A 28,000-nucleotide genomic window follows, 5' to 3' on the forward strand; every position below is an offset into this window, starting at 1 on the left:
ACCTGTACCACAGTGCTTGCGGTGCTGCCCCGTCTCAAACGCCCCGGAGGGTGGGAGCGTGCCGGCTGGCAGCTCATCGTCTCTGAGACCCACCGCAGGCCTCTTTTCGGCAGTCGCTATACCTTGGTTGTGCTTGAGGGAGAATCCCTTTTCTCGTAATGGCTGGAGCGTGGCCTTTTGGCTTCTCCTCGCCTCGCCAGCGAGCTACGAGAGGGGGCTGTCTCTGCTGTGACCACCGCGTGGCTGCTACGCGGACGCTGAGACGAGCCGGGATTCAGCGCCATGCATTTGAGCTGGGATATACAATGAAGCCGAGGGAAAGGCAGCGTCTCCCACAGAGACGGCGTCTCCCTTCGTGGTGAGAAGAGGTTTCTCTGCGAGCAGATGCCTCCGCTCTTCCACAGCTGGGTTGCTGGGATGGTGCGTAGTGATGGGACGGGGTGGGGGCTGGCGCTTGGTCCTTTGGCACAGAACGGGAATGCGTCCGTCTTTCCCCAGGCAGTGCTGGAAGGGGATGAAAAGAGGAGCGCTGAGGCACGGGGGTCCCCCGATGCGTGGCACGGCTCTGCCAGCTTGGGTTGGCCCCCGGCCCATCTCCCTGGTGGGTGAGGTGCAGCGTCAGCCCAGAGCCAGCTACAGAAAGCTCTCCTCCGCGTCGTGACGCCCAGGGCTCGGCTCCTGGCAGCCTGGCTTCAGCTCCGGGTCCGGTTCTGGTTCCTCGTCCTGCGCTGGGATCAGGGGGCTGTCGCAGGAGATCGTCGATGAGGTGTTTGCCTCGTTCAGTGTAGAGCTGAAGGGAGGGGAGAAAGGAGCAGAGGAATAAATGCTCTGCCTGAAGTTTCTCGTGGCCGGAGAGGGACCCAAGTGGCTCTCCCGTGCCGTGATAACAGGGATGTGTCGCCTGCCAGCGTGAGGATGCTGCATGCCAGCTGGCGGCCTGGGTGGGCAGGACGGGGCGCAGGCAGTGGGTAATGCTAAGGATCCTGGAGGGACAGGGAGAAGATCCCAGCTTTGCCTTCCCTGCTCATATCACAGCCCACCCTTTCCGCCCCGGTGCTTGCAGAAAGGCCGGGGGGGAGGTCAAAGCAGGGGCAAGCACGAGGAGCCTCGGTTGCCTACCTGGCCCGGCTGACAGAAGCTTCCTGGGGGATATCGTCCGCTCCGTCGGGCTTGGGGTCGGGCAGGGGGATGATGTAGTCGTTGTCCCCTCCGTTCTGTTGCACGGCCGCGTAGAGGATGCTGCTGGAGCTGTGCTGGGCACCGTTCGCCCCGGGGATCCTGGGCTGAGTGCGGACGACGGCAGGGTGGTCGCTCCTCAGGAACTCCTCATCGACCTGCTGGTACCTCTGCGCCCGTGGGGCAAGTGGCAAAGAAACACGGCGTGAGGCCAGCTGGGACCCTGTCAGCTCTCCCTGCTCCCTCGGGCATCTAAAGGGACACTCCAGAGCCCGTGCAAGGGGCAGATCAAGCACCTAAAAGCTGCCAGTGGTTGAAGATGTGGAAGAGAGTGGCTTGAGACTGGGGAAGAGCCAGGGACAGAGCTCGGGGCTGGGCGTGAGCCACGAGACGATGCTTGCGTTTGGTTTTTTTTCATACGTCCCAGAAACAAACTGGGCAATGTTGCTGGACAGGCTTTTTTTTGCTGGCCTCTACCACAGACCATCCCAAAGGGAGCAGGGCAGTCATATTCCTTTAAATGCACCAACTGAGCGTGATGTCAGATCGGGCGGCCTGATCTGCGGATTAACGCGGTTGACCCAACGGGCTTGATAAAGGGTGGGAGCGGTACACCCAGACCCCTTCATCTGTCCCCAGTGTGCAGGCACCCGGGCGCTCGGGGGACGTACCTTCTTGTAGCCGTCCATCAGCAGGTTCCCCATCAGCACCACCAGCTGCGAGAAGGAAGGTCTGATCTCAAACTTCTCTTCCCAGCATTTCTGCATGATATCGTAGCTGGGGAGGCAGAGGTGGAGGGGAAAGCTCAGCGCAAGGAGTTGGAGGGTGGGGGCAGCGAGGTAGGGAGGCACCCGAAGATGCAAGGCCAGTGGGGACGCGGGTGGGTAGCACTTACATCTCCTCGGAGGCATGCGTGGGCTTGGACATGCGATAGCCCCGCTTGATGGCGTTGTAAAACTGCTCGTTCATGGGCAGCTCAGGGTAGGGCGTCCCACCTTGGAGCAGAAAAGAGAGCAGGAAATCAGCCTAAGGGACCCACGGGGGACAAGAGGGGCTTCAGGACTGGGGTCTTTCTCCTGGCGTGGGTGAGAAATGGAGAGAAGACGCCCTGGTTTGGCGGTGCCTCGCCAAGGGCCGAGCTTCAGGACACCTACCCAGCGTGAATATCTCCCAGAGGAGGATCCCGAAAGACCAGACGTCACTCAGGGTCGTGTACAGGTTGTTGAAGATGCTTTCAGGCGCCATCCACTTCAAAGGCAGGAAAGTCTGCGAGGAAAACACAAAGCGGGAATGGGCTTGGGCCGCCGGGCAACGAGGGTAATGTCTGTGCCGGCGGGAGGGGGATGCAGACTCCAGCCCCTCACTGCACTTGTGTGGTACGGACATCCATCTGTTAGGCTCGGGACAGGCCAGGGCCTGATGGGAGGTGGATACAGCATCGCCTGTGCTACTCCAGCCTGGAGGCCTCGAGACCCCCTGGGAGAGGCCCCGCTGAGGGCTCTGCCGCATGCTTTGGACATGGATCCACTTGCGCAAGGGATATAAAAAATAATCCCCAGGAAACGTTGCAAGGGAGCTGAGTTTCGTTTCCTGTTTTATCAGGAAAGGCAGCCACGCTGAAGTTACATTGGAAAGCCCCACGCAGGAGGGACCTTGCTCCCCGCCCAGGCTCTGACGGCCCGGCCCCTTGGCTAGCAGGGGCCGATCCTTGCTTTCCAGCAATGAGATCTGGTTATTTAGTTCCCGTTTTTGCATACCAGGTTGTGATTGCTCAGGGGGAGAAGGGAAGGAGGGAGACTGAACCTGCCTTCCTCCTTCACCTATTTCCCCAGGCCACGGGACCACTACTGCAGCCGGCTGGCTAGAGCCCTGGGCTGGCGTTCAGGACACGAGGCTCTGCGTGGGCCTGCTGGGCGACTGTGGGCAAGTGACTTCCCCTCCCTGTGCCTCAGTTTCCCCAACAGCAAAATGCAGCTGATGACAGTCTTCCCTTTGGAAAGCGCGCTGAGATGGATAGATGGGCGTGCGAGTGCGCGCTAAGAGCCAGGGATTCCTGCTCTCCTCCCGCGATGCCCCCAAGCCGCGGCTCAGGCATGTTAAGCCAGGAGAGGACGTGGGGAGGACGTTCGTTCGCATCATGGGAACTTTTCCCTGCTTGCAAGCCCAGGCCTCCCTTCTGGAGAGCCCTCGTGCTGGGTGCAGAAGTGTGCGAGACCGGCGACTCGAAGCTGCTCGCTGCAACGGGGGATGGCGTGCGAGGTGCTAGAGCACTCCCGGGGCCCGAGCTGGAAGGGGCCGTGGTAGCATGATATCACTACTGCAGCTGCAGTTCCCTAACTGCTTGCGTGTGAGCCTAGAAAGCAAAAGCATGTCGTTCCACGAGGCCGTGCAAAGCCACAGGCCAGGCATCATGGGGAACAATGAGCCTTGCTGCTGCCAGTGGGACAATGGCCTACGTGTGCTCTCAGGCAGGGGTTATCCCAGGCTAGTTCTGCCCCACACAGGGCTAGTAGCCCGGTAAAGACACCTCACCTGGGTGAGCAGGACAGGGAGGAAGGGCATCGCGGAGACACCCGGCTCCCGGCTACTCACGTTGCCCTTCGAAATGTAGTTGGAGTCTCGCACAATGTCCCGGGCCAGCCCGAAGTCGCAGATCTTCACCAGCTTCCCCTCGCAGATCAGCACGTTCCTTGCCGCCAGGTCACGGTGCACGCACTGCGGAGCAGGGGACAGCCGTCAGAGGGCTGAGCGCTGACTCGGGGGGGTTGGAGTGTGGACCTGGTCGGATTTGAGCCAGGCTTGGCTGCAATCTGCAGGCAGAGACGGTCTGCCGCTCTTCCGTGAAAAGGCCCGTTGTCTCCCGAGTGGGCTCCACCGACAGAGGGTAGGGAGTGAGCTCCTGTGGAAGCTGCGGCGGAGACGCGGGGGCTTTTGGCCTCCCCAGGACAAGCTGTGTTACCTGCCTTGCACACGCCGAGCAGCGCTGCATACGTACGTTTTTGGAAGCCAGGAACTCCATGCCGTTGGCTACTTGGAAGCTGAACCCGATGAGGTCCGTGTAGCTGAGAATGGGGGACTCGTTGATCAAGGTTGCCTGGTCTGTCCTCTCAGGAGCTGGAAGGAACAGAGCAAGGGACAGAAACACAGCGAGCATTGTCAGCAGTCCTCCACGTTGACTCAACCGGGCAGAAAGGAAGTGGTTTTGGGGCTTGTCGGGTCTCCGCAGCTGGAGGGGAGAAGCCAAGGCACCTCGGTGTGGGAGATGGTCCAGCTTGGCCCAAATATGTTACCTCCATGGATGTGACTTTTTGGTCACGCTCCAGCCACAGGGGCCAGCGACCCTGGTACAACCCATGCGTCCTTCCCTGGCCCCGAGCAGCGCCGGCACGAACCTGATGGGGAGTAGCTGTCCAGCTCGTACGGCGTGCCGTAGTTGGAGGCCTCGATGTCGGCATACTTGATCTCTCCCTTCATATCCGACATGGGCACGTAATCCAGGGAGTCGTCCTTGCTCATGTCCATGTAGCCTCCATCGCTCTCGACGGACACGGATGTCTGCCTGCAGAGCGGGGGGGGACAGGGAAGCAAAGGAACCCCTCAGTGCAGGCAGGCGGAGAGGAGGGTTGGCCTGTCCCTGCCATGCTGGGAAAGGAGGCTGCGTTTATGGAGCTCTATTCCAGCGGTCGGCACTGGCAGCTGCCCGCCTACACTTGCATCTCAGTCGTGCGTGCACACATCTGTGCACGAAGCAGGCACTGGCACATGCCGGTGACCAGCTGCGTGCCTAAAGCAGCGACAGCTGGGAGCAGATGCTGTGCTGACACATGGGCGCCTGGGATTTCTGGAAGAATTGCAGTGTCTGCAGTTGATCTGCACATGCCTAACATCTGACTGGATTTCCTTCTCCACCGTCAGGGATGGTGGAAGCCCCTGGCAGGACTGGGGGGCTCATTGGGACAGTGTTTGGGAGCACCGGGAATGAATCACGATCTCTGCTCGGGGGGGCGGCAGGAGTCAAATGCTCCCAAAGGGCTGGGGAGGCAGCCAGCGTCTCACCCGCCTGCTGCAATGTTGTATCTCTGGTTTCCCCATGCAGCTGTTTGTCCTGGAGGGTGCTCACATGAGAGCAGAAAGGCAGGGCACAGGACGGGGGAGATTGCATGGAGGTCTGCATATAGCTTTGTCTGCTTACACCTGCAAACTGTGTGTGTATGCATGAGCAAATACTAAGCAGATGCCTAATTAGGTATTTGCGTGTGTTGGCATGGTGCACACGGTGAGGGTTGTAGCCACAGGTACCAAAGACCAGGCACCTCCTTTTGGAAACATGTGGCCCTACCAGTGACCCTGGTGGACAGAAATCCCAGGCTGTGAGGATGCCACAGCTCAGAGACTCCCTCCAGGTCTGTACTTGAAGACCGAGTCCAGACTGTTCCCGTTGCTCTGTTTTAATAGTTGTCTCGTCTGCCTTGGAAGGGAAGCTGCAAGTGGTCTAGCAGCGTATGCAGATGCTGCCCCTTCCACTAGCACCTCTGCGCGCTGGGCGGAAAGCTGCTTTGCAACTCCCCGCTGCAACGCCTCTCTGCACATGCGCTCCCGTGGCTTTCCTGCGTGAGGCTGGGAAAGAACCGGGATGCACTGGGCCCTTGGGCCCCGAAAATGCACAGCTAGAACTAAACCAGGGCCCCGAAATGTGCCGGGAACACCTGGTTTCTTTGCTGGACTTGGCCAGTGTAGCTCTGGCCTGCAGATCTCCCCAAAGTCACCTGCCTTCAGCCTGGAGAACACAGTCCCTGGAGCGGCACAGCCCAGAGGGGACGTGGCTCCATTGCTAGGGCCTGAGATGGCTGTAAGCCCGAAGGGTGTTGCCGAGCGGTCACCTCTGGATCTGGTCCTCGCTGAAGGTGTTTCCGTAGAGCTCGGCCTCCCACCTGCTCTTCTCGCTGTAGTACTGCAGGAAGGTGTGCTTGTTGTGGTGCAGGTAGTCCACCAGGTCTCCGTAGCGGCAGTACTCCGTGATGATGTAGATGGGGCCTGGGGGAGCAAAGACCATCGAGTCAGGGGGGCCTGAAGGCAGAAAATCACTTGCGTTGGGTGGGAAACAGGCTGCTTAGCTCAGGGGAAGGTTGGTGGGACTGAAAAATGTTCTCCCCCATCTTGCCCTGCCCTGAGCTGAAACACCAAAGATCCTGAGAAGAGGGTTGCGTGGCCTAGGCGTGGTTTCCAGGTGAGGGAAGGGGGAGGCAGGAGGTACCTCCTTTGGTGCAGGCCCCAAGCAGGTTGACGATGTTCAGGTGAGGCCCCAGGTGGCTCATGATCTTCAGCTCGGACATCAGGGCTTGCTTCTCGCTGCTCCTGGCAGTAGCTGTGCAACAGAGGCACCCACGGGATGAAGTGTGAGGGGCGAGGGTGCGACTCCGAGATGGGCACAGCCCTCGTGGAGACTGCGCGGCAGCGCGAGTCTGGGGCAGGGAGCCAGGGTCCTGCCGTGTCAACCTTGGCTCTGACATGGGGCTCAGCTCCCTTATGGGGCTACTGCCACCGCAGCTTTGCTGCCAGAGTCCCCTAGTTTCAAGCAGCAGGCGCCAGAAACCTTCTTTGTCAGCCCAGAAGGGCTTTTACCAGTGCTTCAGCAAAAGGATGTGCTATTTCCACCCCTGCCAATGCTGGCAAAATAGCATAAGGGAGATAAATGCAACCCGAGCACTGCCAGGAGTGACCAGGAATAGCCGGCACAAGCTGGCAGAGGGTAGATTTAGGCTAGACATCAGGAGGCGCGACTTCACGGTCAGGGCGGCTAGGGTCTGGACCCAATTTCCAAGCAAAGTGGTGCTGGCTCCTACCCTGGGGGGCTTTAAGAGGAGGCTGGATGAACACCTTACTGGGGTCCTTTGACCCAGTACTCTTTCCTGCCATGGCAGGGGGCTGGACTAGATGATCTGCTCAGGTCCCTCCGACCCGACCAACTACGAAACTATATGAAACCTAGCCCTTGAGAGGCAGGGCAAGGAAGACGGCAGCGCACAGATGTCATGCTCCGGCCACAGTAGCCAGGGGCCAGGGCACTAGATCAGCCATGACCGACCAGAGCCAGAGCTGGCACGGCTCAGACCCCGCTGTGCCCAGGGCTGGGAGGAGGGAGACGGCGACTGAACCCAGCGGGAAACTCACACTTGAGCATCTTCACGGCCACCTTCATGGAGGACTGCGAGTGGCTCAGGCCGTGGGCTGTAGCCTCCACCACGCGGCCAAAGGCCCCGGACCCGAGCATGCGGCCTGCAGAAAAACACCAGCGCGAGGCTGTTGGCAACCCCAGGGGCCGTCACGCAGGGGAAGGAGGGGCCCGCAAGGCAGCTGCCTGGAAAAGGCACGTCCCCTGCCGGACTGGCCGGCCTAGCCACAGCCGTCCCTTGGGGAATGACGGCGGCCGTGAGCTATGGTGTTTGTACAAGGGCCGATTTCCGCCCGTCTGGAATAAGCGGGCTGCCAGCCATGGCATGAATAACAGGGAAAACCCAGCATCCCGGTCCAGGAGGGGTGCTGGGCTCCCCGCTCCGGCCGCCAGGGGGCAGGCGGCATGGCCAGAGGTCTCCCCAGCTTTCCGGACCTAAGCCCCTTGGCCCAGCCCCGTGCCTCCCCCAGCCGGGGAGAACCAGGCCGTCCCAAACTGAGCCCACGGCATGTCCTGGATGTCTACCTGGTGATGCTCAGACCCTCTGGCTCTCCCTGGAAAGCAGCAGAGCACTAGGCACATCCTCCTTCAGCCATGCGTGATGCAGCCCGTGCAAAGCCACGCAGCTATTTTCCTTGTGGGCTGGCTGAGTGTCTCTGCTCTGCCCTGCAACCCAGGGCCCCCTTCCTCCTGCTCTCCCAGCTGTGGCTGTCGACATGCCGGGATGAGCAGCCGGAGGAGGATATACAGACCCCAGGCAAGTGTATGTTGCCCCCTCCAGTCCAGCAGGCCCTGGCTGCAGGCATCTGCCCGCTTCAGAGTGGTTGGAGGACGACTTCACCCTGCTCTTTCATAGCCCCCACACTTGGCCCGTCTACGGGGGGTTCCCTGCCTCCCCTTACCCAGCACCAGCTTGTCCCTGGGGACCTCCCAGCTGGAGTCGTAGGGGAGTTGCAAGGGGTCCACGTAGATGTACTCGTGCCCATCGGAGCTCACCGACTCGATCACCTTCCACCGGATTTCATAGCGAGGTTTCTAGAGCGGGGCAAAGGTGGGGACCGAGTTCAGGGTGAGGGGGGCAGGGAGCGCAGCCTGGAGCGGTGTCGGAGGGACGAGCAAGGAGATGAGCTGGGATACGTTGCCCTCAGGCAATGACCTGCATCCTCTGGGTGCCCATGGCTGGGGACACCCCCCACCACCCTGTCTGTCCTGTTTCTGCACCCACGAGAAGCCCAGCTTCTGGGCATCCCAGCCGGGGAGCAGAGCGTGGGCAGCCCAGCTCCCTGTGCCAGCTCCCTGGCCCGACGGGAGGGACCGGCCCCTGCCCCAGGCTCCACAGGGGAGGGCTCCCAGCTCGTACCTTCCTCCACAGGATGATGAGGATGATCAGGAAGGTGATGATGAGTGCCAGCAGAGCCAGGATGACCATGGAGATGATGATCACCTTGAAGGACAACGCTGCAATGCCGCCCCATGGACAGCCGTCAGCTCCCTCCAGCCAGGGACACCCCCAGTGCACCCCTCTCACCCTCTCCTCACCCCATTACAGCTTCCCTGCCGCACACCCCACAGGCCTGATGTCAGCTGGCCCACTTGGGGCTTCTGGTCTGTCCCTTGGCAGCCGTCATGGTGCCAGGCCTCTCGGGAGAGGGACCGTGTTTCCTGGCTGGTCTTTCTCCTGGACCCGCTCCCACGGGAAGTGCTAAGAGACACGGCCTGCGCTAGGATGGCTCAGCCCAGGGGCGTCCATCCCCAAGGCTCTGCTCCCCTCCCTGCCACCGGCACAGACCCCACCACGGGTCCCAGGGAGCGTGTCTGCTTCCCTGCCCCAGGGGATGGGGGCACAAGCACACCAGGATGGGAGGGAATGACAGGGACTGACGGCCCCTCGGTCACGGGAGAGCTCTGCGGGGGCTTTGGGAGGAGGACTGACCTCAGGGAAAGGCAGTGGTCACCCTCTGGTCTGAGCTGGCTCTGTTGGGATCCAAGCCCTCCGTCTGGGACCTCAAGCGAGGCCCAGCACCTGGACCTATAGGGACGTGGCACCCTCTAGTGCCCGAGTGCAAACAGCCGGGGGATAACGTGGGTCCCGGTGCAAAGTCTGTGGTCAGAGGCGTGCGTGCAACTGCACCCCCTTCCAGTTCAGCCTGGACCTCGGGGGCCCAGCTGCATGCATTGACGGGGACTGTGCAAAGGGCCAGGTGCTCTGCACCCATCAGACAAAGGCAGGAGCTCTGCTGGGGGAGGGAAGGACAGGGCTGGTTAATCCCACGTGCATATAGTGGGAGTGAGACGATCCCTGGTGGTCACCCATGGGTGGCCAAGGGCTGCGCATCGGCAGAGGCTTCTCCCACCTCAACGCAAGGAGGTCGTCCCCTAGGGCGGGGACATCTAGGCCTCGGCAGGCTCCCCCTGCCCACCTGGCTGTGCCCTGGACCGCGGCGTGGATGTGGCCCGGGCTGGGCGGGGATGGCATGGCAGGACTCACCGTGCGGCACCAGCTTGATGTCGCGGTGGCTGGTGCCCAGCAGGTTCTGCGCAGCGCACCGGAGCAGCAGGGGCTCGTCCACCCGGCGCAGCTGCAGCGTGCTGTGGACGTGGTACACTCGCAGCGCCTCGTGGTACGTGGCATTGGTCTGCAGCTGCATCTCCTCCGTGGCATTGCCCAGCTGCTGAATGGGCTGGAGGCTGCATTGGCTGGTGGGGGAGATGCAGCAGATGGGAGACCATCTCCTCTACCCGCCATGGCAAGAAATGCTCCTGCCGCCCTGTCAACAGAGCAGCCAGCCTGGCCCCATTCATTTATCCCCTTGATCCAGCACAGGTTGGGGGGCGGGGGGGTCCCATGAAGTCCCACTGGCTCGGGTCATGTCTGTTTGCTTTCTACTTTCCAGCCTGATCCCTTGCAGCCAGAAACCGATGGCTGGGCTGGGATGAATGATGCCATTGTAGCACTGGGAAGAGATCTCTCAAAAGGCCTGTGTCTGGTGCGTGGCCAGCAGCGGGGAGCGCACCCATTGCTTTTGGTCTGACCTACAGCAGTGGTTTTCAGCCTGTGGCCTGCAGACCCCCGGGGGTCCACAGACTATGTCTAAAAGGTCCGTGAAAGATGACTACGATCAACCAAAAGTATGTAAATACTCACACTTATAGTTCAAAGAGGTCTGTGCCTCCATTCGAAATTTTTTAGGGGTCCACAAATTAAAAAATGGTTGAAAACCACTGGCCTAAAAAAAGTCCGGGTCTTTCAGGGTAGTAGAAAACAATCGGGAGAGGGGCAGAACGTGTGAGGGGCATCCCTGCCGGCTTGGCCTGCAGTCGAGGAGGGCAACATAGCACCACGAGTGCTTCGGTTCCCGTGCAGCAGTTTGATGCGATGGCCGCCCGTCCCGCAGACCCACACAGTGCTCCCTTGCATGTCGGTCTCTCTCCACTGCCTGTGTCTTGTAGTATACGGGGGTGGTAGTTGTGTGGATGAGGGGGCTGTCTTTTTGTCTGACTGTACAGTGAGTGGGAAGCTGGGATCCCGTGCCAGGACTTGGTCCCCTTGACATTTATCATCATCATTACTATGATGATGATTGTATGTGGGATGAAAGTCCAGGCCGTGATCCCACTAACAGGGGTCTCCTCCCCTTGGGCGCTAAAGCTGGAGCGCTCCAACTAGTCCAGAAGGCACATCAGCTGGTGATCCCATCCCCCTGCTGCACAGCTGGCCTGTACAGGAGACGGTGACCACCCTAGGGTCCCCCTAGAAGAAGCCGTTCCCAGCTTCACCCGGGAGGAGGTGCTGCACGCATGGCTCTTCGCAGAGAATGAAAGCTGCGGTGTCCCCTTACCCTTTGTGGTCAGTGCAGGTGTACCAGCTGATCTCCGGCTGCGGCATGCCCTCGGCGGAGCACAGCACCTTCTGCTCCCCCTTGACGGTGTGGTTCTCGTGCAGCGCCAGCACTTTGGCTGAGACTGAAGGCAGGGAACAAGGAGCGGGACATGGTGTAAGAGGTGCCCCTTGCACTGCCTGGGGTGGTGGGCGAGCGCTGGAAACATCCTAGAGGCTGGAGCTGATCAAGGGGCTTGGGCTGGCTGGGGACCTAACCACAGTGCCTCCCACCCCAGCCATTTGCAAGGCTCCCGGTTGCTGTGTGATGCCCAGCGTGAGCGCCAGCTCTCCGATTCTTCCATTGCGGGCAGTGCCAGTGGGGATTTTCTTCTGGCATCTCCTGTAAGCCGATGGGCTGGAGGGGGGACTGGGTTGAAGGGACAAACCTGGACCTGATGTCAAGGAGTTTGCCCCCTCTGGACTCCGCGTGCCTGCTCCAGCTCCAGCCTTCTGGGGGTCTGCCACATGTGTGCATGTATACATGTGTGTGCATATGCACGCGCACATATATGCGTGTGCACGGGTGCACATGGGTGTATGCGTGTGTGCATGTGCATGCATGCGCAGGGGTGTACGTGTGTACAGGGATGTGCATGCATGTGCACCTATGTGTGTGCATGGATGTACGTGTGCACGGATGCACGAGTGTGTACATGGGCGTGTGCATCTACGTGCACGCATGTGTGGACGCGCGCACATGTGTACACGGGGGTGTGCATGCCACCTCCTCACCGTTGACCTGCAGGAAGAAGCTCAGGTGCTGCGTGTCGTCGTCGTTGGACACCCGGAGGGTGTAGTTGCCCCCCTCTTTCGGTTCGACCCGCACCAGGTTCAGATTTGTCTCGTACCTGGAGGGAGAAGAATCCCGCGGCCGTGAAGAGCCACCCGGCGGCCCCACCGCGGGGCCCTGGGCTGGCACCGAGACGGCAGGGCTAACGACCGAGCCGGGACGGCCCGGGGAGGCTCTGAGACCCGCTTCCCCACGCCCCCGCCTCACCTGGCTTCGGACAGCTTGCGGGTGGTGATGGAGAAGTCGCTGCTGCTGCTCACCGTCAGGGGCTGGTTGTTCTTGAGCCACTGCACGGCGGGCGGGGGGTAGGCCTCGAGCTGCACCCGGACGGTGGGGCTCTTGTGCATCTCGGTAAACACCACGGTGCGCCATTCGGAGAGGAACGTCACGAACCCGCGCTCTGCTCGGGGCGGGGGGAGCAGGGAGGTCAGCGCGGGGCAGGGCTGGTGCCTGCCCCCAGAACAGTGCAAGGAGCTGGGGGTGGGAAATCCGCACCCCGCCCCCCAGGAGCCTGCAAGACGACCCCGACGCACCGACCACGCTGACGGTGATGTCCTTCATGTCCATGTTCTGCTGGAAGCCCTCCGAGACGTTGCAGACGTAGGAGCCCGCGTCCTCCAGCTCCGCGTTCTGGATGATCAGGATGGAGCGGATCTCGTGGCTGGACCCGGGCAGGAAGTCCGTCACCGGCTCCACCACCTTGCCCGTCTGCACAGGGCAGGGAGGAAACCCGCCCGGTGAAACAGGGCCGGCAGGCCAGGTGCGTCTCGCAAGCCCCAGGCAGCCCCGGGAGCCGCCCGCACGACCCCTGTCCGGCGCTCACCTCCAGGCGGGGGTACACCCAGTTGAAGTTGAGTATCTCGTTGCCGCTGACGGTGCACATGACGGTGATGTTCTCTCCTCGCCGCACCAGGGTCTGCACCGCGCTGATGGAGATGTTAACGCTGGACGAGGCTGGAACGAGAGGAGCGGGGGTGAGGCAGCAGGGCGGAGGACAGCCCTGCCAGGAGCAGCTCTGCAGAGCGGCGACAGCCGGTGCTTTGGCAGCGCGGGTACCCACTCATTGCTGCCTGGTACTCCCCAGCCGGCCTGTCCCTTGTCCGGGGGGGAAGGGCTGTCTCTGCATCCCCGAGCAAAACAGGGCCCTGATCCTGCTCTGAAGGTGCCGTGCCCTGGCCGTGGCTGTGCAGGCCACTTGCTGCCCGAGCTTGACTCGGCCATAGGAAGGCTGGGTGTGCAAGGAAGCCACGGCATCGTCAGCATCATCTCCCCTGAGCTCAGTGGAAAAAAACTTCCCCGGGATGGTTTTCAGCAAGGAACCATGACCCAAGAGCAGGGGATGATTTTTAACTAGGACTTGGGTGTGCTGGGTGCCCAGGGGTTGCCTTGGGCCTTCTCTTCTGTATTGCGCCATGTCCGAATAATCCTTTCCTGCAGGACAGGAGCTGGCGCTTAGCAGTGCCCCTGTGGGACGCTAGGAAAGAGCCTCTATTGGTCAAAACAGCCAAAAGGGCTTAGCATGAATATTTGCTGGGGGCAGGAGGGACAAGCTTGTGGCCTACGAACGAGCACAGAGAACTGGATCCTGCCCTTCTTTGCAGAGACGCAGACTCACTCAGCGGCATTGAACTGAGGCCGGTCAGGAGAGGAGGGGCCCCTAGGCAGCTGTTCCTAACCCCTCTCTCGGCCGGACTGGGAGGAGGGAGGAGCGGCCTCAAACAGGGCTGCCTTCAAGGCATGGGGACATGGTGCAGGAGAGGAAAGGGGCCCCTAGTCATCCTGGCTTAAGCTGATGAAATACCGCCCGCCCCATCCTGGCAGGAGCGGAGCCGAAGGGCAGCTCACACTGGATGCTGTAGATGTAGTAGTTGTCCGAGTCCACCTCCCAGTCGCCCAGCGTCGCCTTGCAGATGTAGGTCTTGTCTTCGAAGAAGCCCTTGAAGCCCTGCTGCCTGTTGTAGGTGGCAGGAATCGGGGTGTCGTCCTTCTTCTCATAGAGGGCGACGTGGAAGGCAGGGTCGGTCACGCGGCACGGGATGGTGGCCTCTGCGTAGCCCGTGGTGAAGATGAACGACTCCGCGGAGTCACTGGGCAGGAAGACCAGGGAGGGGTCTGCGGGAGGGAGAGAAACGCTGGTCAAGCGGGCTGCCGGCTCTTTGGGGCAGAGGTGGTCTGCTGGGCTGGTGCGGGGTCCCCCCAGCTCTGACAGGCTGTAATCATCCTCATCCTCATCACCCTCATCACCATCACAAGACAGGAGAGAAGCAACCACTTTGCTTGGAGATGCGTGCTGAACTGTTGGGACCCCTCCCCAGCGAGACGCATAAGAGCACAGGACGTGCCACCCTGGCTCAGCCCACTACGTTGTTTCTGACAGTGGCCAAAGCGGGTGTTACGCAGGGAAAGCCTCACGCTGGATATCCCTAGAACGATGCACCGATTCAATCCTCTCCTTGGCATCCTCCACGTATCGGGCTAGAGATGCCAGAAGAAACTCCTCCAGCCGCCCTGTTCAACAGCCATTAAGAAAGCCATCACCCATGAATTTCTCCAGCCCCCTTCTGGAAACCCGCCACCTCCCGTGGCAACAAATTCCACAAGTGAACTATGCATTGCATGAAAAAGTCCTTTCTCTGGTTAGTTTTAGGCATTTTAGCAGGTGCCTCCGAGTGCTAGCATTCTGGGACTTGGTGTTCGCTTGCTCCCTGCCCTTCGTGATCTTATAAACCTTATGGATGCGATATTATATCCCTCCTCAGCCTTCTCCTTTCCAAACTGAAGAGTCTTTGCTTTTTTTAGTTTCTCCTGTTATCACAACTGCTCCCTGCCTCTGATCATTTTGCTTGCCCTTTTTTGGACCTTTTCTAATTCTGCTACATCCTTTTTGATGTAGTTGAACCCTCATGTTCCCCTGCCCTGGTAGGGTCTCTGTGCTGGGAGGCCCTTGCTTGCATTTCCCATGACCGGCTCCTACTTAGGGCTCTTCCTCGAGCCCCACATGGGCAGTGCTGTGTCTCCTACCTGGCACGTAGACATAGATGGCCTTCCTCTCCGCCTGCTTCCAGCCCAGGGAGTGGTTGTAGGTGCACACGTACTCGCCCGTGTCAAGGCCTGTCAGGTTGTGGAGCGTGACCATGCTGTAGAAGACACCCTCTCTCTGCTCCAGCGACGCGGCCAGGGGCTGCCGGTCCCGCTCCCAGACCACCTCGGCCTCCCCTGAGCACGTCAGGGAGGAGCTGCCGAAGAGGCTGAGGATGATTTCGGGGTCGCTGGGGGAAATGTGCAGCTGGCTGCTCCCGGGAGTCACTGCTGGCAGACCTGGGGGAGAGGGACAGGGTGGGGGAGTCACCCGGGGGCCAGGCGGTGCTCCCGTTGGCAGCATTTCTGCCCGTGAGCCCACACAGCACTGGATCAGCACTGCCAGAGCTTGGGGCAAGCCTTAGTGCATTTAGCCCCATCAAAGCCAACCAAGACACTGCAGCGTTAAGGGACATGCCCAAGGATAAGGGACAAGACTGTGGCAAAGCTGGGTGAAGCACCCCGCTCCTGTGAGTGACTAGCTAGCACTTTTGCTAGCTTGCTGCTTCCCTTCCCTGCGTGCATGAGGTAAGTGTACACCCAGCCAGGCTGCAACACTTGGCCTGTGCCCATGCAGGGTGTGAACGGGGATGTGATTTGGAAAATGGAGGGCGGGGGGGGGGGGGGGGGGAATAAGACTTTGTGCTTGGAGACAAACTCACTGGACAGTGACATGATGCCATCATGCCAGCCCCAGGGCAGTGAAGCACCTTTCCAGGGCTATCGACTATCAACCGAGGGTGGTTTGAGGGACCCCTCATGCTGCCCAGCACCCCAACAAGTGGGCTTGTTTGCCCTGGAGCGGCTGAGTCAAACAGCTGTGTCATGAGATGAACCCAGCTCTGCAGCCACGCTGTGCTGTCCCCTCCTGACTTGGGGTCCCTCCGGCCTCTCCCACGGGCCCAGACAGGTCGTGCATGTACCAGGGAGAGGTGGAGAGCTAGGACACTGCATGTAACGGGGAGAGGTGGAGAGGGAGGGCACTCCTCCCTTCTGGGCCATGCGGGAGAAAGGTCCGTGGATGAAGGAGGAATGCAGCGGTTAAAAAAAAAAAAGAGGAGTGAAAGTAAACTCTCTCGGAAATCCTTTGGAAGTGATACAGAAAGCAACATCTTCCTGAATGGCTTCCTGTGTCGCTTCCTGGCAGGTCTTCACGGCTGCCAGCTTCCGCGCTGCACCCTCTGCCCCGAGCTCTGCCGTCGGGAGCGGGGTCGGGGAGGCGGAGGGGGTCGCGACGCCCCGCTCGGCCTGCAGCATGGCACTGCCCCCCGCCTGCGGGCCGCTCCCGCAAGGCCCTGCCAGCTTGCACGTGCACGATGAATACCTTCTGAGGCCAGCTGCTTGCACTGGGCCAGCGGTTCTGCTTGTGCAGTGCGCCAGGCCTCTTTCCGGGGAGATCTGGGAGCAGCTCTCCGGGTCGAATGAAAGCGGGCCCTGCGGACCGTTCCCCCACAGTTCGTCGCCCCCCGTCATGCGCTCACCTGCGAGGAGAAGGAGCAGGAGGAAGGGTCTCTCCGGAGCCAGAGGAGGCATGGTGAAGGGGCTCAGCTGCCCTGCGGGCCACGTCCTGTTGAAAGCAACCCAGAGTGAGCGCAGAGATCCTGCGACCAGAGCGGATCCCTGGGGTCCCCCGGGGCCGGGCTGGCGGCGCGGCAGGACCCGCTCCCGAGCGCGCAGACGGGGCCGTGGCAGCCCATGAGAAAACCCCGTGCCCGGCTGCCAGGGCCTGGGAGGCTCCCGGTCCCGTCCAGCTTTCCGAGGCTGAGACTGCAGCACTAGGCGACCTTTGCCCTGTCTCTCACTCCTGGCGAGCCTGACCGGCTTTCCTCACTCCGGATCCGCTCCGCGGCCGTCTCTGGCCACCGGGGCTTTCACCGAGTCTTTCCAGGAGTCGCCTCCCGTGTTGCTCGTCCCTGTGTGAAAGCTCACTTGCTTTGAAGTGCCCTGGCTGGAAGGCCCTGTCTTTGCTCGCCCACACTTCTCCGCCTCTTAGCTTCTCCTCCCTTTGCTCCCAGGGGCGGGCGGCAGGGCTGCTTGGCAAATGAGTTGGTTTTCCCTGGAAAAAGTCTACCTTTGTTTGGTGGGAAATGCTGAAAAGATGTCAGATTTGGGCTTTTCTAACTCCCCCACCCCAAAGGTGAAAGCAGGCGCTTCAGACACCCAGTTGTCCCCTCCCAAATAGTTTCCATAGAAAACGGACCGAACCCTCCCGGCTATCGGCTCACACGTCCTACGCAGAACGGTGATGTCTGTAACTGCTCCAGGGACAACGTGCCACTCGTGTCCTTCTTTATCCCCGCTGAGGACAACCAGCCAGTGCCGCCTGCCTCCGCAGATGCGGGGACAAATATTTGTCGGAGAGAAACAAAAGAAAAGAGCTCAGAGGAAGAGGTTCCCATTGCACGCGAGGGGAAGGCACTGAGAAACAAACACCCAGGGCCTGGGAAAAGAAAACAAGGAGCAGAAGGATTTGCTGGAAGCAGTCGGGGGCCGGGAGCTCGTGCCGCAAACGGCGCAGGTGGCGACCAGGCTCCCTGGAGCCGGAGGAGGGAGCATGGGCACCGTGGCAGGGACGTATTTCAGGGCTGGAGTCTCCTTGCAGTGCTTCGGCGCTCTGGGGCCAGCCCATCTCCCCCTGCCATGCTACACTGTCCCATAAAGAGGCAGGGAGAGACTCGGGGAGACATCACGCCATGAGACCGAGTACACAGGAGCCCGACTGAGTCGTCATACATAGGGTGAAGTTCCCCAGTAAATACCCTGGAGCGAATACCGTCCCCAAGAAAGGAAGGAAATCGCAGATGGCACCAAGACACGAACCGCAGGGAACGCAAGCCAGCTCCCGGACGCGCCGTCGTGAGAATTGGGCTCGAGTCCCAGCCCAACCCGGGAGCTTCAGGAAGGCCCTTGCCCAGGTCTGACCTTTATAAGAAGCCCCGCTGCGACCGCGAGCTGGGCCTTCCCTGCCTCCCCTGCAGCGGACTGCGCTCTTTGGGGTCTGGGACTGACAGAGGCAACCCCAAAAGCTGCCTCTGCAATATCGTTGGCGATGGCGCAGCCTCTGCGGTCCCTTTCCTGTGCCAGCGTTCACAGAAACGCTGGACGAGAGGCACGCAACATGCTCCAGATGCCGTCTCCTGCTGACCTGGGCCTGGAGCTGTCTGTCTGCTGGACATTAGAAGGAAATGGTTTCTAAATGACGTGCAGTCATCAGATGTTTTTGTTATCCTTTCGCTTGGCTAGAAAAGGCCTGATTTACCAGAAAAGCCAGCCAGGTCTACAACTTATTCAGCAACTTTCCCCCAAACCTTGTGATTCTTTCTGCTTCCTCAGGGGGCCATTTCCCAGGGGGAGCCCCTGCACCGGGGAGATGAAAGGAGTGAGATGGGCTTCAGGCAGCCAACCTAGATGACATCAGTCTTCCAGCCCAAGGATCCTGACCTGGTCCAGCAGCAGAGAAGACTAGATATGGAGATAGAAAGAGAGACCAGCCGCACCATGGGCATGTGTTGGCACGGACGGAGCGAACGCCAGACAGACAGATGCCTTCACGTATCTTAGCTGAGCAGTAAAGGCAACACCACAAAAGACCAAAGAGCCACAAAAAACAATGGGTTTTGTTTCACAACTCATCTGTACCAAGGTGTGTTGTTAATACCTATTTTAAAGCCAGAAAAGGACTGTGATGATCCTCTAGTCTGACCTAGATCACCGAGGGCCCGAGGACCCCACTCCAAAATCTCCGCAGCAAGCTGGACTTGCTGGTCAGGCTGTCTTAGATAAACAGTCCTCAAACTTTATAAGATTGTGTCTTATCAAGTCCAATATGTGAGTGTGGTGATGCACCACAGACGGCTGACCGCCTCCTCGCGTGTGCAGCACACCCACGCGCCCAGGCAAGTGTCAGTGATAAAGCAGCTGTGTGTGGCTCTGCCGCATTCATGATGTGCAGCAGGGGAAAGAAGTATATGAGAGAAGAAGAGAGAAGACATCTAAGGGTGGTTCAGGCTGGCATATCTGGGACCAGGCTGTGAACCCTCTTGAATGCGTTGGGTAGCATCTTCTTCCAAGAGCATCCCTTCGATGTTAGCAGGATCACGGACTTATAGAAAAAGGGGGTTAGGAGGGAGCTCAGGAGGCCACATCCAGTCCAACCCCTGCTCCGAGCAGGACCAGCCCCAACTCCATCACCCCAGCCAAGGCTTTGTCTAGCCGGGTCTTAAAACCTCCAAGGAGGGAGACTGCACCGCCTCTCTGAGTCACCTGTTCCAGTGCTTCACCACCCTCAAAGTGAGAGACTTTTTCCTAATATCCAACCTCAACTTCCCTTGCTGCAGCTTGAGCCCATTGCTCCTTGTCCTGTCATCGGCCCCCACTGAGACCAGCTCAGCTCCAGCCTCTTTGCAGCCCCCCTGCCGGGAGGGGACGGCTGCTATTCAGCCCCCCTCGGTCTTCTCTTCTCCGAACTCAGTCAGCCCAGGTCCCTCAGCCTCTCTGCACAAGTCACATCTCCCAGCCCCCAAACCACTGGGAGACACCGCTCGCGGGGAGGCACCAGCATCCAGGCCTCCGGCTGACCGGCCGAGCCCCGCTGCAATTGTCATCCTCCGCGTCTGCCCACAGCGCAGCGGTGCCCGCGGGCGCCCCGGCCTGCCCCCTCTACCTGGGGCTGGCTGCTTGCGAGAAGGGGGGACGCTTCCCGCCTGGGGCTGGAGCGTGGCAGCGTTTTGCTGACTGCAGTGACCTCTCCCTTGTTTATCTGCTCTGGCCGGGGCACAAGCCGCACACACAGACACTGGTTTTTTCCCATCCCAGAGGAAATGCTTCAGATCGCCAGTCCCTTCCCGACAAAGCTGGCTCGGTCCACTCTGCCTTGGGGCGGGGAAGAAGGGCGGAGGAGATGGTGTCTGTGTTTGCTTTTCATGCATACGGCTCCTTTCTAAGGGACCGAGAGCTCAGCCTCATTCAGAGCCAGGTCCGGCTGTCAGAAAGGTGGGTTTCCTCGCCTCTCGCACACGCGCACAGACACAGGCGCATGGCGCCAAGCTCCGGGCTGCATGCAAAAGCCACATGGAGCCCATCAAACGCTGGCAGGCTGGACGTCCTCGAATCAAACCCAAATAATTAGCGCCAGACACTCGCAGGGAGAGATAGGAAACGGCTCAGGAAGTGGGAGCTGCGGTGACCGCCGGGCTTGCCAACGCTGGCGGGTGTTATGGCGAGGCCCGTGATCGTCGCCGCTCTTCCCGGAGGCCCAAAGACCCTGCTCCTAGGCCTGCGCCGCGCAAGGAAGGGGCTGAAACCTTGCCCCGAGTGCCCGACACCCGACAGCCAAGCCCCTGAGTTCGTTACGTTTAAAAACATCACGACGGCGCGGGGCCTGGGTCGCGCGTTGAAGACGGCAGCCCGTGACCCCCTGGCAGAGCCCCCTCCAGCTGCCCCGCAACCCGGGCATCGCTCCCCCGAGCTCGCTCTTCTCCCCGCGGGGTTTGCACGGAGCGACGCTCCGCCAGGTTGTTTCTTGGGGATTTCCATTGCCGGCGCTGTGCTTTCATAATCCGTCCTGCTGCTGCTTCCCACCCGGGAGCCAGCGCCGCCAGCGCCCGGGACACTGTCCCCGCTCCGGCTGGGAGAAATGGGGCAAGGAGGAGGCACCGGAGGTTGTGACACCCTTTGCTTCGCCTTTGCCCCAGCTCTCCCCACCAAGCGGGCCCTCGTGGGGAAACCACCCTGGAGCCTCCCTACCTATTCACGTGCCTCCAGGTCGGGGCCGGCGCCCGGGCGAGAGCAGGATTCGGCCCACGGCGGCCTCGGACCTCCCAGCCCCTCCAGCAAGCTTCCCTCTTCTCCCAGTCCCCCCACAGCAGTGCGAGGCTGCGGCTGCCCTGCCTCCAGGCCTCGGGGAGGGAAGGAAAATCGTTAGCAGCCTGTTAGGGGATTTTTTCTTTTTTTTTTGAGCTGAACTGTTTATTATTCTGAAAGAGGAATTTGGCTGGGAGGGGAGATGGGAGGTCACTTGGCTCCGGGATGCAGCTCCGGCTGGATTGGAAATGCAGGCGCTTGGCGGCCTCTGTACAAGCCAGCTGACAATGTGCCTTTGAGCGAGCGAGGGGCTCAGCTCGGCGCGGGGCCGGGCAGGAGCAGTAGCTTTCTCTGGGGCGGCTGGTCCCCTCCTGCGGGGCTGTGCTCTGCCCGACAGCAGTGTTTTTCAACCTTTTAAGTAGCGAGTACCCTCTAGCTGCTGCAAATGTTAATAAGCACCCCAACATGCAATTTTCCAGGGGATTTTATATTTGCACACGAATGTGTGCCACGTGTTGGAAGAGGGGCTGTGTAGACAAGGCCGTGATGTGGCAGATGTCTGAGCTGGTGTGGGTCGGGTCGCCACCGTTTACCCCAGGGGCGCACAACTCAGGTATGTACCTGGGCGAGAAGTGATGCTGCCCAACGCTAGGAGGGCTGAACCCAGCGCTACGCCACGCGCGGTACGCCAAATCATTACCGGGGAATTTTCATGCGTGGCGCGCCCAATTTTTTGCCGTAGTTTTGAGAGGAAAAGAGTGTGAGAGACAGGGAGTTTTGGGTACCGCGTCCCCCCTGCCTGTGTCTCGTGTACCCCCAGGGGTACGTGTACCACAGGTTGAGAAACTATGCCCTGCAGCTCCCTCGAAATCAGGGGGTTGCATCTCCGTACAGGGGTGCTGAGCGCCCTTGAACTTCAGCACCCTTGAACAAGCCTTGCTTGGGGTTTCTGAGCATCCCCGTGTGACGCAGAGATGGGGCGGGTGAGCTGAATGCCCCAGACACCTTTCCAGAGAGCGTGGACGGCTACAACCCCTCCCCACCGTGCACCCTGACAATGCCCTATTGTCACATCTTATCTCCTCTCTCTCATCCCGTCTGTCCGGGCCGCATCCGTGATAAAGCCCCCCTGGCCTGTCGCTCCTTTTGATGTGGGGAGCCGGGCTGCAGAAGATGAGATAGCAGCAGGAGGCAGCTCTGGGCTCTGCTGCTCCTACGTACACAAACCCGCCTCGGCGCGCGGGTCGAGGACGGCGTGGTAAGGGGCTCGAGCAGGCCTGGTCTGGGCCAGCTAGGAAAGAGCCTCCTGTTTTAAACTGTTATCATGGCCCTGGCCCTCGCCTCCTGCTTCTGTGGCCTGTGGCACGGGGCAATGGGGTAGGGAGCTCACCAGAGCTCACCTCGGATTGATCAGCCTGCGTGATTGAATCACATTAGTCCCTATAAGCCCCGGCCAAGATAGGGACCCCCTTGCGCTAAGCTCTGTGTGGACACGAAACAGGCTTCAAAGACCTTGCTATCTCAGCAGGCGAGGGGGGAGGGAGAGACAGAGGTCAGAAGGGACGTCTGTGGCTGAACTGGGACAAGGACCCAAGCTCAGGGCTCTGCCGCGTGCTGCTTAAAAGACATTTCAGTGCTGCTTCTCTTCTTTCCTCCCTGCTTGCAAGGGCTGGTTGCAGCTGTGGCTTCTTGTCCATCCCTCTCTGCCTAGGACGGGGAGCCAGGGCTGGGCCTCGCCCCGTGACCTTGCCTTTGAAGTCCTGCAACGGCCGACACCGCGCCAGCCTGGTCTGAGCGAGCCACGCGTCCTCTCCTGAGGAATGACATCCTGACGCTACCTGAGCCACGTTTGATCCCTTCAGCCGTCTCGGACTCCTCTGCCCGCATTGCAAGACCACGAGGAGAAGCGTTATCAGGCTCTTCCTACGCCGAAGCCTCCAGACTTATCACATTCCCCGCTCTTGCATGAAGATGCGATTAAGCCACAGAGGCCTTGGCTGATACCTGAAGTATGTTGCCGGCTCCGGCAGGACAGCTCGGGATAGACTTTGCAGGACAAGAACGTGCTTTGATTTTACTCGGTGTGCCTTGTAGCATGTCTCCAGGCCTTCGGGCTTGTACGAGATGGCAGCTGCCCACAAGCCGCTTGCTCTGCACGTGCTCTGCAATGCGTGCTCTGCAATGTCCAGCTCCAAGTGAATGAGGAAGATCTTCCTGAGTGCCCGTGAGCTTGGGAGAGCTTAATAAAGCAATGCCTGCCAGGCTTTCTGGAGCGGCCTCCCAGCTGGTGGGTCTTGAGTGTGTTCCCAGTCACATTTCCCACCTTTTGTCCACATGCAGAAGGGCTGCTGTAGTCAGGTTGTGGGGATGGGGCTTTCTAAAGGCAGCATCCTTGACCCTCGGGTGGAAGGGAGCCCTGGCATGTCCCACCCCTGTGGTCTGATGCCCGCAGCAGCACGCATTGGGGGTTTTGCAGTGCCAGGCTGGGGAAGGAGCGTGTGTGTGTGTTGGAGGAAGGGGGAGGAGGATGAGATGATCCTACGGGATCCGCAAAAACATGAACAAACTGGGAAAGAGTGCTGCAAGTCGAGCAGGTTGACGGAGCGGCCAGGGGCTGAGCAGACAGGAGACGACTTCTTCGCTGGTGGCAATATGGGCAGACCGAGCAACACATGCTGGGCAGAGGTGGGATGGGACCCTACCAGCCCCCGTCCACCCCCTCTCCCTGGGGATGACCTCGGGCTCAGCCACTACACTTACTGTCCCATGAAAATGAGGATGCACAAGACCCTTACAGGAAATACAGCCTGAATTCATGCCATCTTACTGCAAGGAGGAAGGCCATGTTTTGTGGCTCCCAGCACTGCCTTTTTCTTCGCCTTTCCCCATGTAACTTGTCTCCCCGTTGCTTCATGCTGGCCCCAGACCTCTCCTCCTTCCTTGGGCAAAGCTGCCACCGGAGACCACCGAAGGTGAAGGGGTCCCAGCTAACGTCCAGCGAGTCTGGGATGAGGGTGCCGAGAGCAAGCCCGAAGCCACAGGGGGTTTCAGACCTGCTGTCCGCGGCCGGCAGGGCCAGGCCAAGGTAGCGAGCGGAGAACGGAGGAGAAGCCAGGCCTCGCACCCGAACGCGGCGCAGCTTCTCTTCCTCGCGCTTTCTATTTCTAGCTCTTTTTACAAGGTCCCATCCGGGCGGCAAGTCCAGGCTTTCCCACAATGCTTTGCTGGCCTCGAAATTCTGCCAAGCCAGCCATACATCTGGTGCCGATTAGCGGAAAGTAAAATATACTTTATTCCTGCTTTGTTTAAAGGCATCATCTGAGTCATTAAGTGAGCTCATGGATGCTCACGTGCAGCGAAAAGCACCGTGCGGATCTCGTGATCGGTGCGCAGTGGCTCCGTCTGCACGGGCTCGGGCTCTGCCTGCTGCCAGGACCGAGGGTCCCGGTCTTCGGGGCCGGGCAGGGCTATCTGTGCAAGGCAAGGTGAGGCCTAAAAACACTTCTGCAGCAAACCTTTTCTTCTGGCCACTCTTCCTCTCCCCCCTCTCCCCGGCTCTGTGACTCCAGTTCTTTCCCACCCTTTAATCTAAATAAATCCGAGCGTTTTTTTGGCTGGAACTGTCCACAATTGCAACATCCCGCCTCTGGGGTCCTTGGGCTCCCATGACACCGCGTTTACTCACAGGCCAGATACCATGCAAGAGCCCTTTCTTTTTTTCCCAACACATGGCTGGAATTAGGAAGCGCGCACACATATGGAGAGACTGTCTTTCCAGGCTCATAAACAGAGGATGATAAAGCACAGAGGTAGGAAATCTGAAACCGAGCTGGGGGGGCGGAGGGGATGTCTCGGGAGACGCAGGGTACATCCAGGCATGCTGAATGAATGCTGAATCTCTTTCCGGGCTTCTATCTAGGCCATCTGGAGAACCACCCAGGGGCCGATCCTCTATTGTCTTGCAGCCCTCGGCCGTTCGCGCCAGGGCACAGTGGGCGTCAGCGGCACCGGGGTCTGCTGGAGTTTGCACAGCCAGAAACGATGGCCCAAGGTAGGGCAGCGTGAGTATCTGTTGTACGTCACTCTGGAGGCAGAGGAAGATTTTGCATGCTTTACCTCTTCCAGCCCAGCTAACGGAGACCCCCGGCACTGCAGTGAAACCTTGCCTAGCACCTCTGAGCAGGTTCGGCGAGTCCCTGGGTCTGTCCCGACGCACCAAGTATTAGCACCAGATGGGGACAGGTATCACGGACAGCAGCAACTTCCAGTAGCATCCCCTGCCCTTCATGAGCCCCATACATCAGACCGCCCCATAAAAGATGATCCCCTCGTGGGCCAAACAGGATCACGCGTGGCTGCAGAAGGTTTTCAAATCCATACTGAGGCTCCAAATAAAACCTGCCCAGTTTACAGGGGCGCTGAGCAATCCCGCCCCGAGGCTGATGGGATCGCAGGGCACTTGGCACCTCAGAAAATAGGGCGACCTTAATTCAGGTGCCGAGGCGGGGATGTGGGTGCCTTTCCTGAGATTGGAAATTTTCATTGTCAAGTCATTAGGGACCTCCACTGAGGCCCAGCTGGGTACAGCCGAGGAGACCACCATCAACGGAGCATCCGTTTCCGCGGGGCAGCACGATACTGGAAGGCGCCTCCCGTCTGGCTCCAACCAGGGCCAAATCCTTGGCTGGTATCAGCAAAGTGGCTGCCCTGAAGTCAGTGGAGTTGACTAAGTGGCTCTGGCTGGCAACCAAGCTCCAGCACGAGTCACAAGTGTTAGCCAGAATGGGTGGGCTACTGCAGAGCTTCCATCCTGGGAGGATTTTAAAGCCCGGCTTGACAAAGCCTTGGCTGGGATGATGTCCCGTTGGGGCTGGGGCTGCTTGGAGCAGGGGGCTGGACTAGATGTGACCTCCTGAGGTCTCCTCCCAACCCTCATTTTCTACGAGTCTATTCTAACTTGCCTCTTACCGACCTCCCCTGACTCCAGGCAGCTTTGGATCATCATAATCTTGATGGTTATTATTAAGCACCGCTCTAGCTCTCTTATCCTCTACTCCTCGCATTCACCAGAGCTCGTCGCAGTGCCCCAAATGCTCCTCTCCTCTCGGTGCTGTCACTTGAGAGCCATCTCTGAGCCAACGGGGCCCAATTTGATGACACCATTTCTCAACCGTCTCACAGCAGCATCTCAGTAGCATCCCGTATCTTCATGAACTCTACATCAGCCCCATAAAAGATGAGATCTGTCGCCATCCAGCCCTGTCCCTCAGCCTTGTTCCCAGAGTAACTCGGCAAGGAAAGGGAAGCCGAGGGGAGGTCGGCCTCGTCGAGAGGACGCTGCTCCTGCAAAGTCTCCGCTCCAGGGTAACTGAGCCAGTGTCTCCAAATGCACCCTGCCTTCCCCGGGCCCCTGGTCCCCCACAGGCGTCCAGCCACCAGGGCTTGGTCCTTGGTCTTTCCTATGCTGCACGTATGAGGGCCACGACCCAGAAAGAGATGGGCAGGGTGCTGGGAAAGGTGGCACATGCAGGGGCACGCAGCGTGGGTTTGCTCGGTGGGGAGGAGGTTGGGTACACCGCCCCGAGCCTGTTGCATCCCTGAAGGGCGAGCCGTGTTACACGCTGGATGCGCGTGCATGAGCGTCCAGCTGCGTGTGAGAAAGCAGGCCCACACGTGCCCTCGTGGCTCGGCCTCCGCTCACGGAAGCACAAAGCCCCGCTCTCCGGGGTGCGCCAGGGGACACGAGAGGGGGGTCGTGCCCTGCCCCCCAACCACGCACCCCTTGTAGACCCCCGGGAGCAGCAGGAAGCGAGTGACCTCTTCTGTGCAAGTTCCAAATAAAACGAACCATCTGTTTGGAGCGGCGCCAGGGCTATAAATACCGACTCCCCTGCCCCACCGGGCCCACGTCCCTCTCCCGCTCAGCTGCGCATGCTTCCTCCGCCTCCGCCTCCGAAACACAGACCAGGCCCGGGGCTCGCCGGGCTGTTCCTGACAGCGAGGGAGCTTGGAGCCGTCTGTGGGAAAGTGTCCCATAGCCTTAGCAGCTGCAGCCCGGAGCAGGGGCTGGGGGCTCACCTGGGGAGGGGGACGGGAACAAGGGAAGGGGGAGGAAGGGTGGAAGTGGCTAGAGAAGGGGTCCACTCCTCTGCTGGTCAGCCTGGAGCAGACGGCCCCGGTGTAACGCCACTGCCGCGCATCCTGCGCTCGTCACCCAAGTCACGGCTGGGGCAGAAAGCCCCGGCCTGGTCCGTGCCGAGGGGCGGGCGCATGTGGGCAGCGGGCGCTCCCTCCAGGAGGGCAGTAGGGAAGGGGCATGCGCAGCACTTCCTCCATGGGCCCAGCTGGGCCAGCGCTGACTCTTAGCCAGCTCCAGCAGGACTTGGCTGGGGACGCCTGCCATTGCCCTGGCTCTAGTCATTGCAGCCAGCGGGTCCAAGCCAAGCCAGGCCCATCTTCTACAAGCCCAAATATATCGTCCTTCCCCACAACAAATGGAGGAGTGCCTCGGCAGCACGAGGCAGCCCGACAGGGTCAGCCAAGCCTGGAAGTCCAACCCTGGCTCCGACACTGACCCCCTCCACGGCCTTTGCCAAGTCACTTTGCTGCTTCCCCCCCACTCGGTCCCTGCGGCGAATGCGATGTGCCTGCCCTGCAGGGGTTGCTCGCCAGTCGTACGAGACCCTGGCTCTGAGGTGCATGAGCACTGCCAGCACCAGTCGCTGGGCAGCCTGCCCTCACAGTAGGCGGCAGGGGCCGGTGAATCTCCCGGCCTGGATGCGGGCACTGCCTAGAGGGGCCCTGCATTTCAGAGCGTCTCGCTGCTCCTCCGTAGGGTCCCGCCAGCTGGGTGGGGTCAGAGAGAGCAGGGGTGGGAGGCAGGGATGAGAAATACTGCTTTGCCAGAGTATGCCACAGCCCAAGGCAGAGAGCCCCGCTACGCCTTTGGCACAGGCAGGGCCTGCTATCAGGGCCCCTTCTCATCTTCCCCCTGCACCTCGAGGGTCCTACCTTATCTCAGGGCAGTTTTTCCATTGCAACCTCTGTGCTGGAGCTGGCAGGTCTGGGGCCGGAAGTGAGATACCACCCCGGTCCCTCCGGC

General features: G+C 60.2%; 1 protein-coding gene across 2 annotated transcripts; it reads right to left on the reverse strand.

Moving 5' to 3' along the window:
* Positions 1–378: 378 nt before the first annotated feature.
* PDGFRB (platelet derived growth factor receptor beta) lies at positions 379–28,000 on the reverse strand. Of its 2 annotated transcripts, none has more exons than XM_019535220.1 (23): positions 27,910–28,000; positions 16,578–16,663; positions 15,040–15,336; positions 13,864–14,130; positions 12,842–12,972; positions 12,552–12,726; positions 12,226–12,418; positions 11,961–12,076; positions 11,188–11,311; positions 9,837–10,045; positions 8,709–8,806; positions 8,251–8,383; positions 7,348–7,452; positions 6,431–6,541; positions 6,057–6,210; positions 4,569–4,735; positions 4,172–4,290; positions 3,769–3,891; positions 2,331–2,442; positions 2,072–2,171; positions 1,848–1,953; positions 1,120–1,346; positions 379–790 (listed from the first exon to the last, which is right to left on the reverse strand). In XM_019535220.1, exons 2-23 carry the CDS (start codon positions 16,627–16,629, stop codon positions 634–636), a joined length of 3,276 nt encoding a protein of 1,091 aa, XP_019390765.1. In that variant the 5' UTR covers positions 16,630–16,663; positions 27,910–28,000; the 3' UTR covers positions 379–633. The 2 variants fall into 2 exon arrangements, with proteins under 2 accessions (XP_019390765.1, XP_019390766.1); XM_019535221.1 differs by lacking the exon at positions 27,910–28,000 and adding an exon at positions 20,842–20,928.

Source organism: Crocodylus porosus, unplaced genomic scaffold (genome assembly GCF_001723895.1).
Source record: "Crocodylus porosus isolate Cpor-Errol unplaced genomic scaffold, CroPor_comp1, whole genome shotgun sequence".
Taxonomy (NCBI): domain Eukaryota; kingdom Metazoa; phylum Chordata; order Crocodylia; family Crocodylidae; genus Crocodylus; species Crocodylus porosus.

What these genes read in the sequence shown, in the direction of transcription:
- PDGFRB (XM_019535220.1), bottom strand. Translation starts at nt 16,629, where the DNA reads ATGCCTCCTCTGGCTCCGGAGAGACCCTTCCTCCTGCTCCTTCTCCTC. An exon ending in CTACATCTACAGCATCCAGT is followed by an intron (nt 12,973 to 13,863) that starts GTGAGCTGCCCT and finishes CTCTCGTTCCAG; the next exon opens with CCTCGTCCAGCGTTAACATC. An exon ending in GGACAGCTACTCCCCATCAG is followed by an intron (nt 4,291 to 4,568) that starts GTTCGTGCCGGC and finishes TGTTCCTTCCAG; the next exon opens with CTCCTGAGAGGACAGACCAG.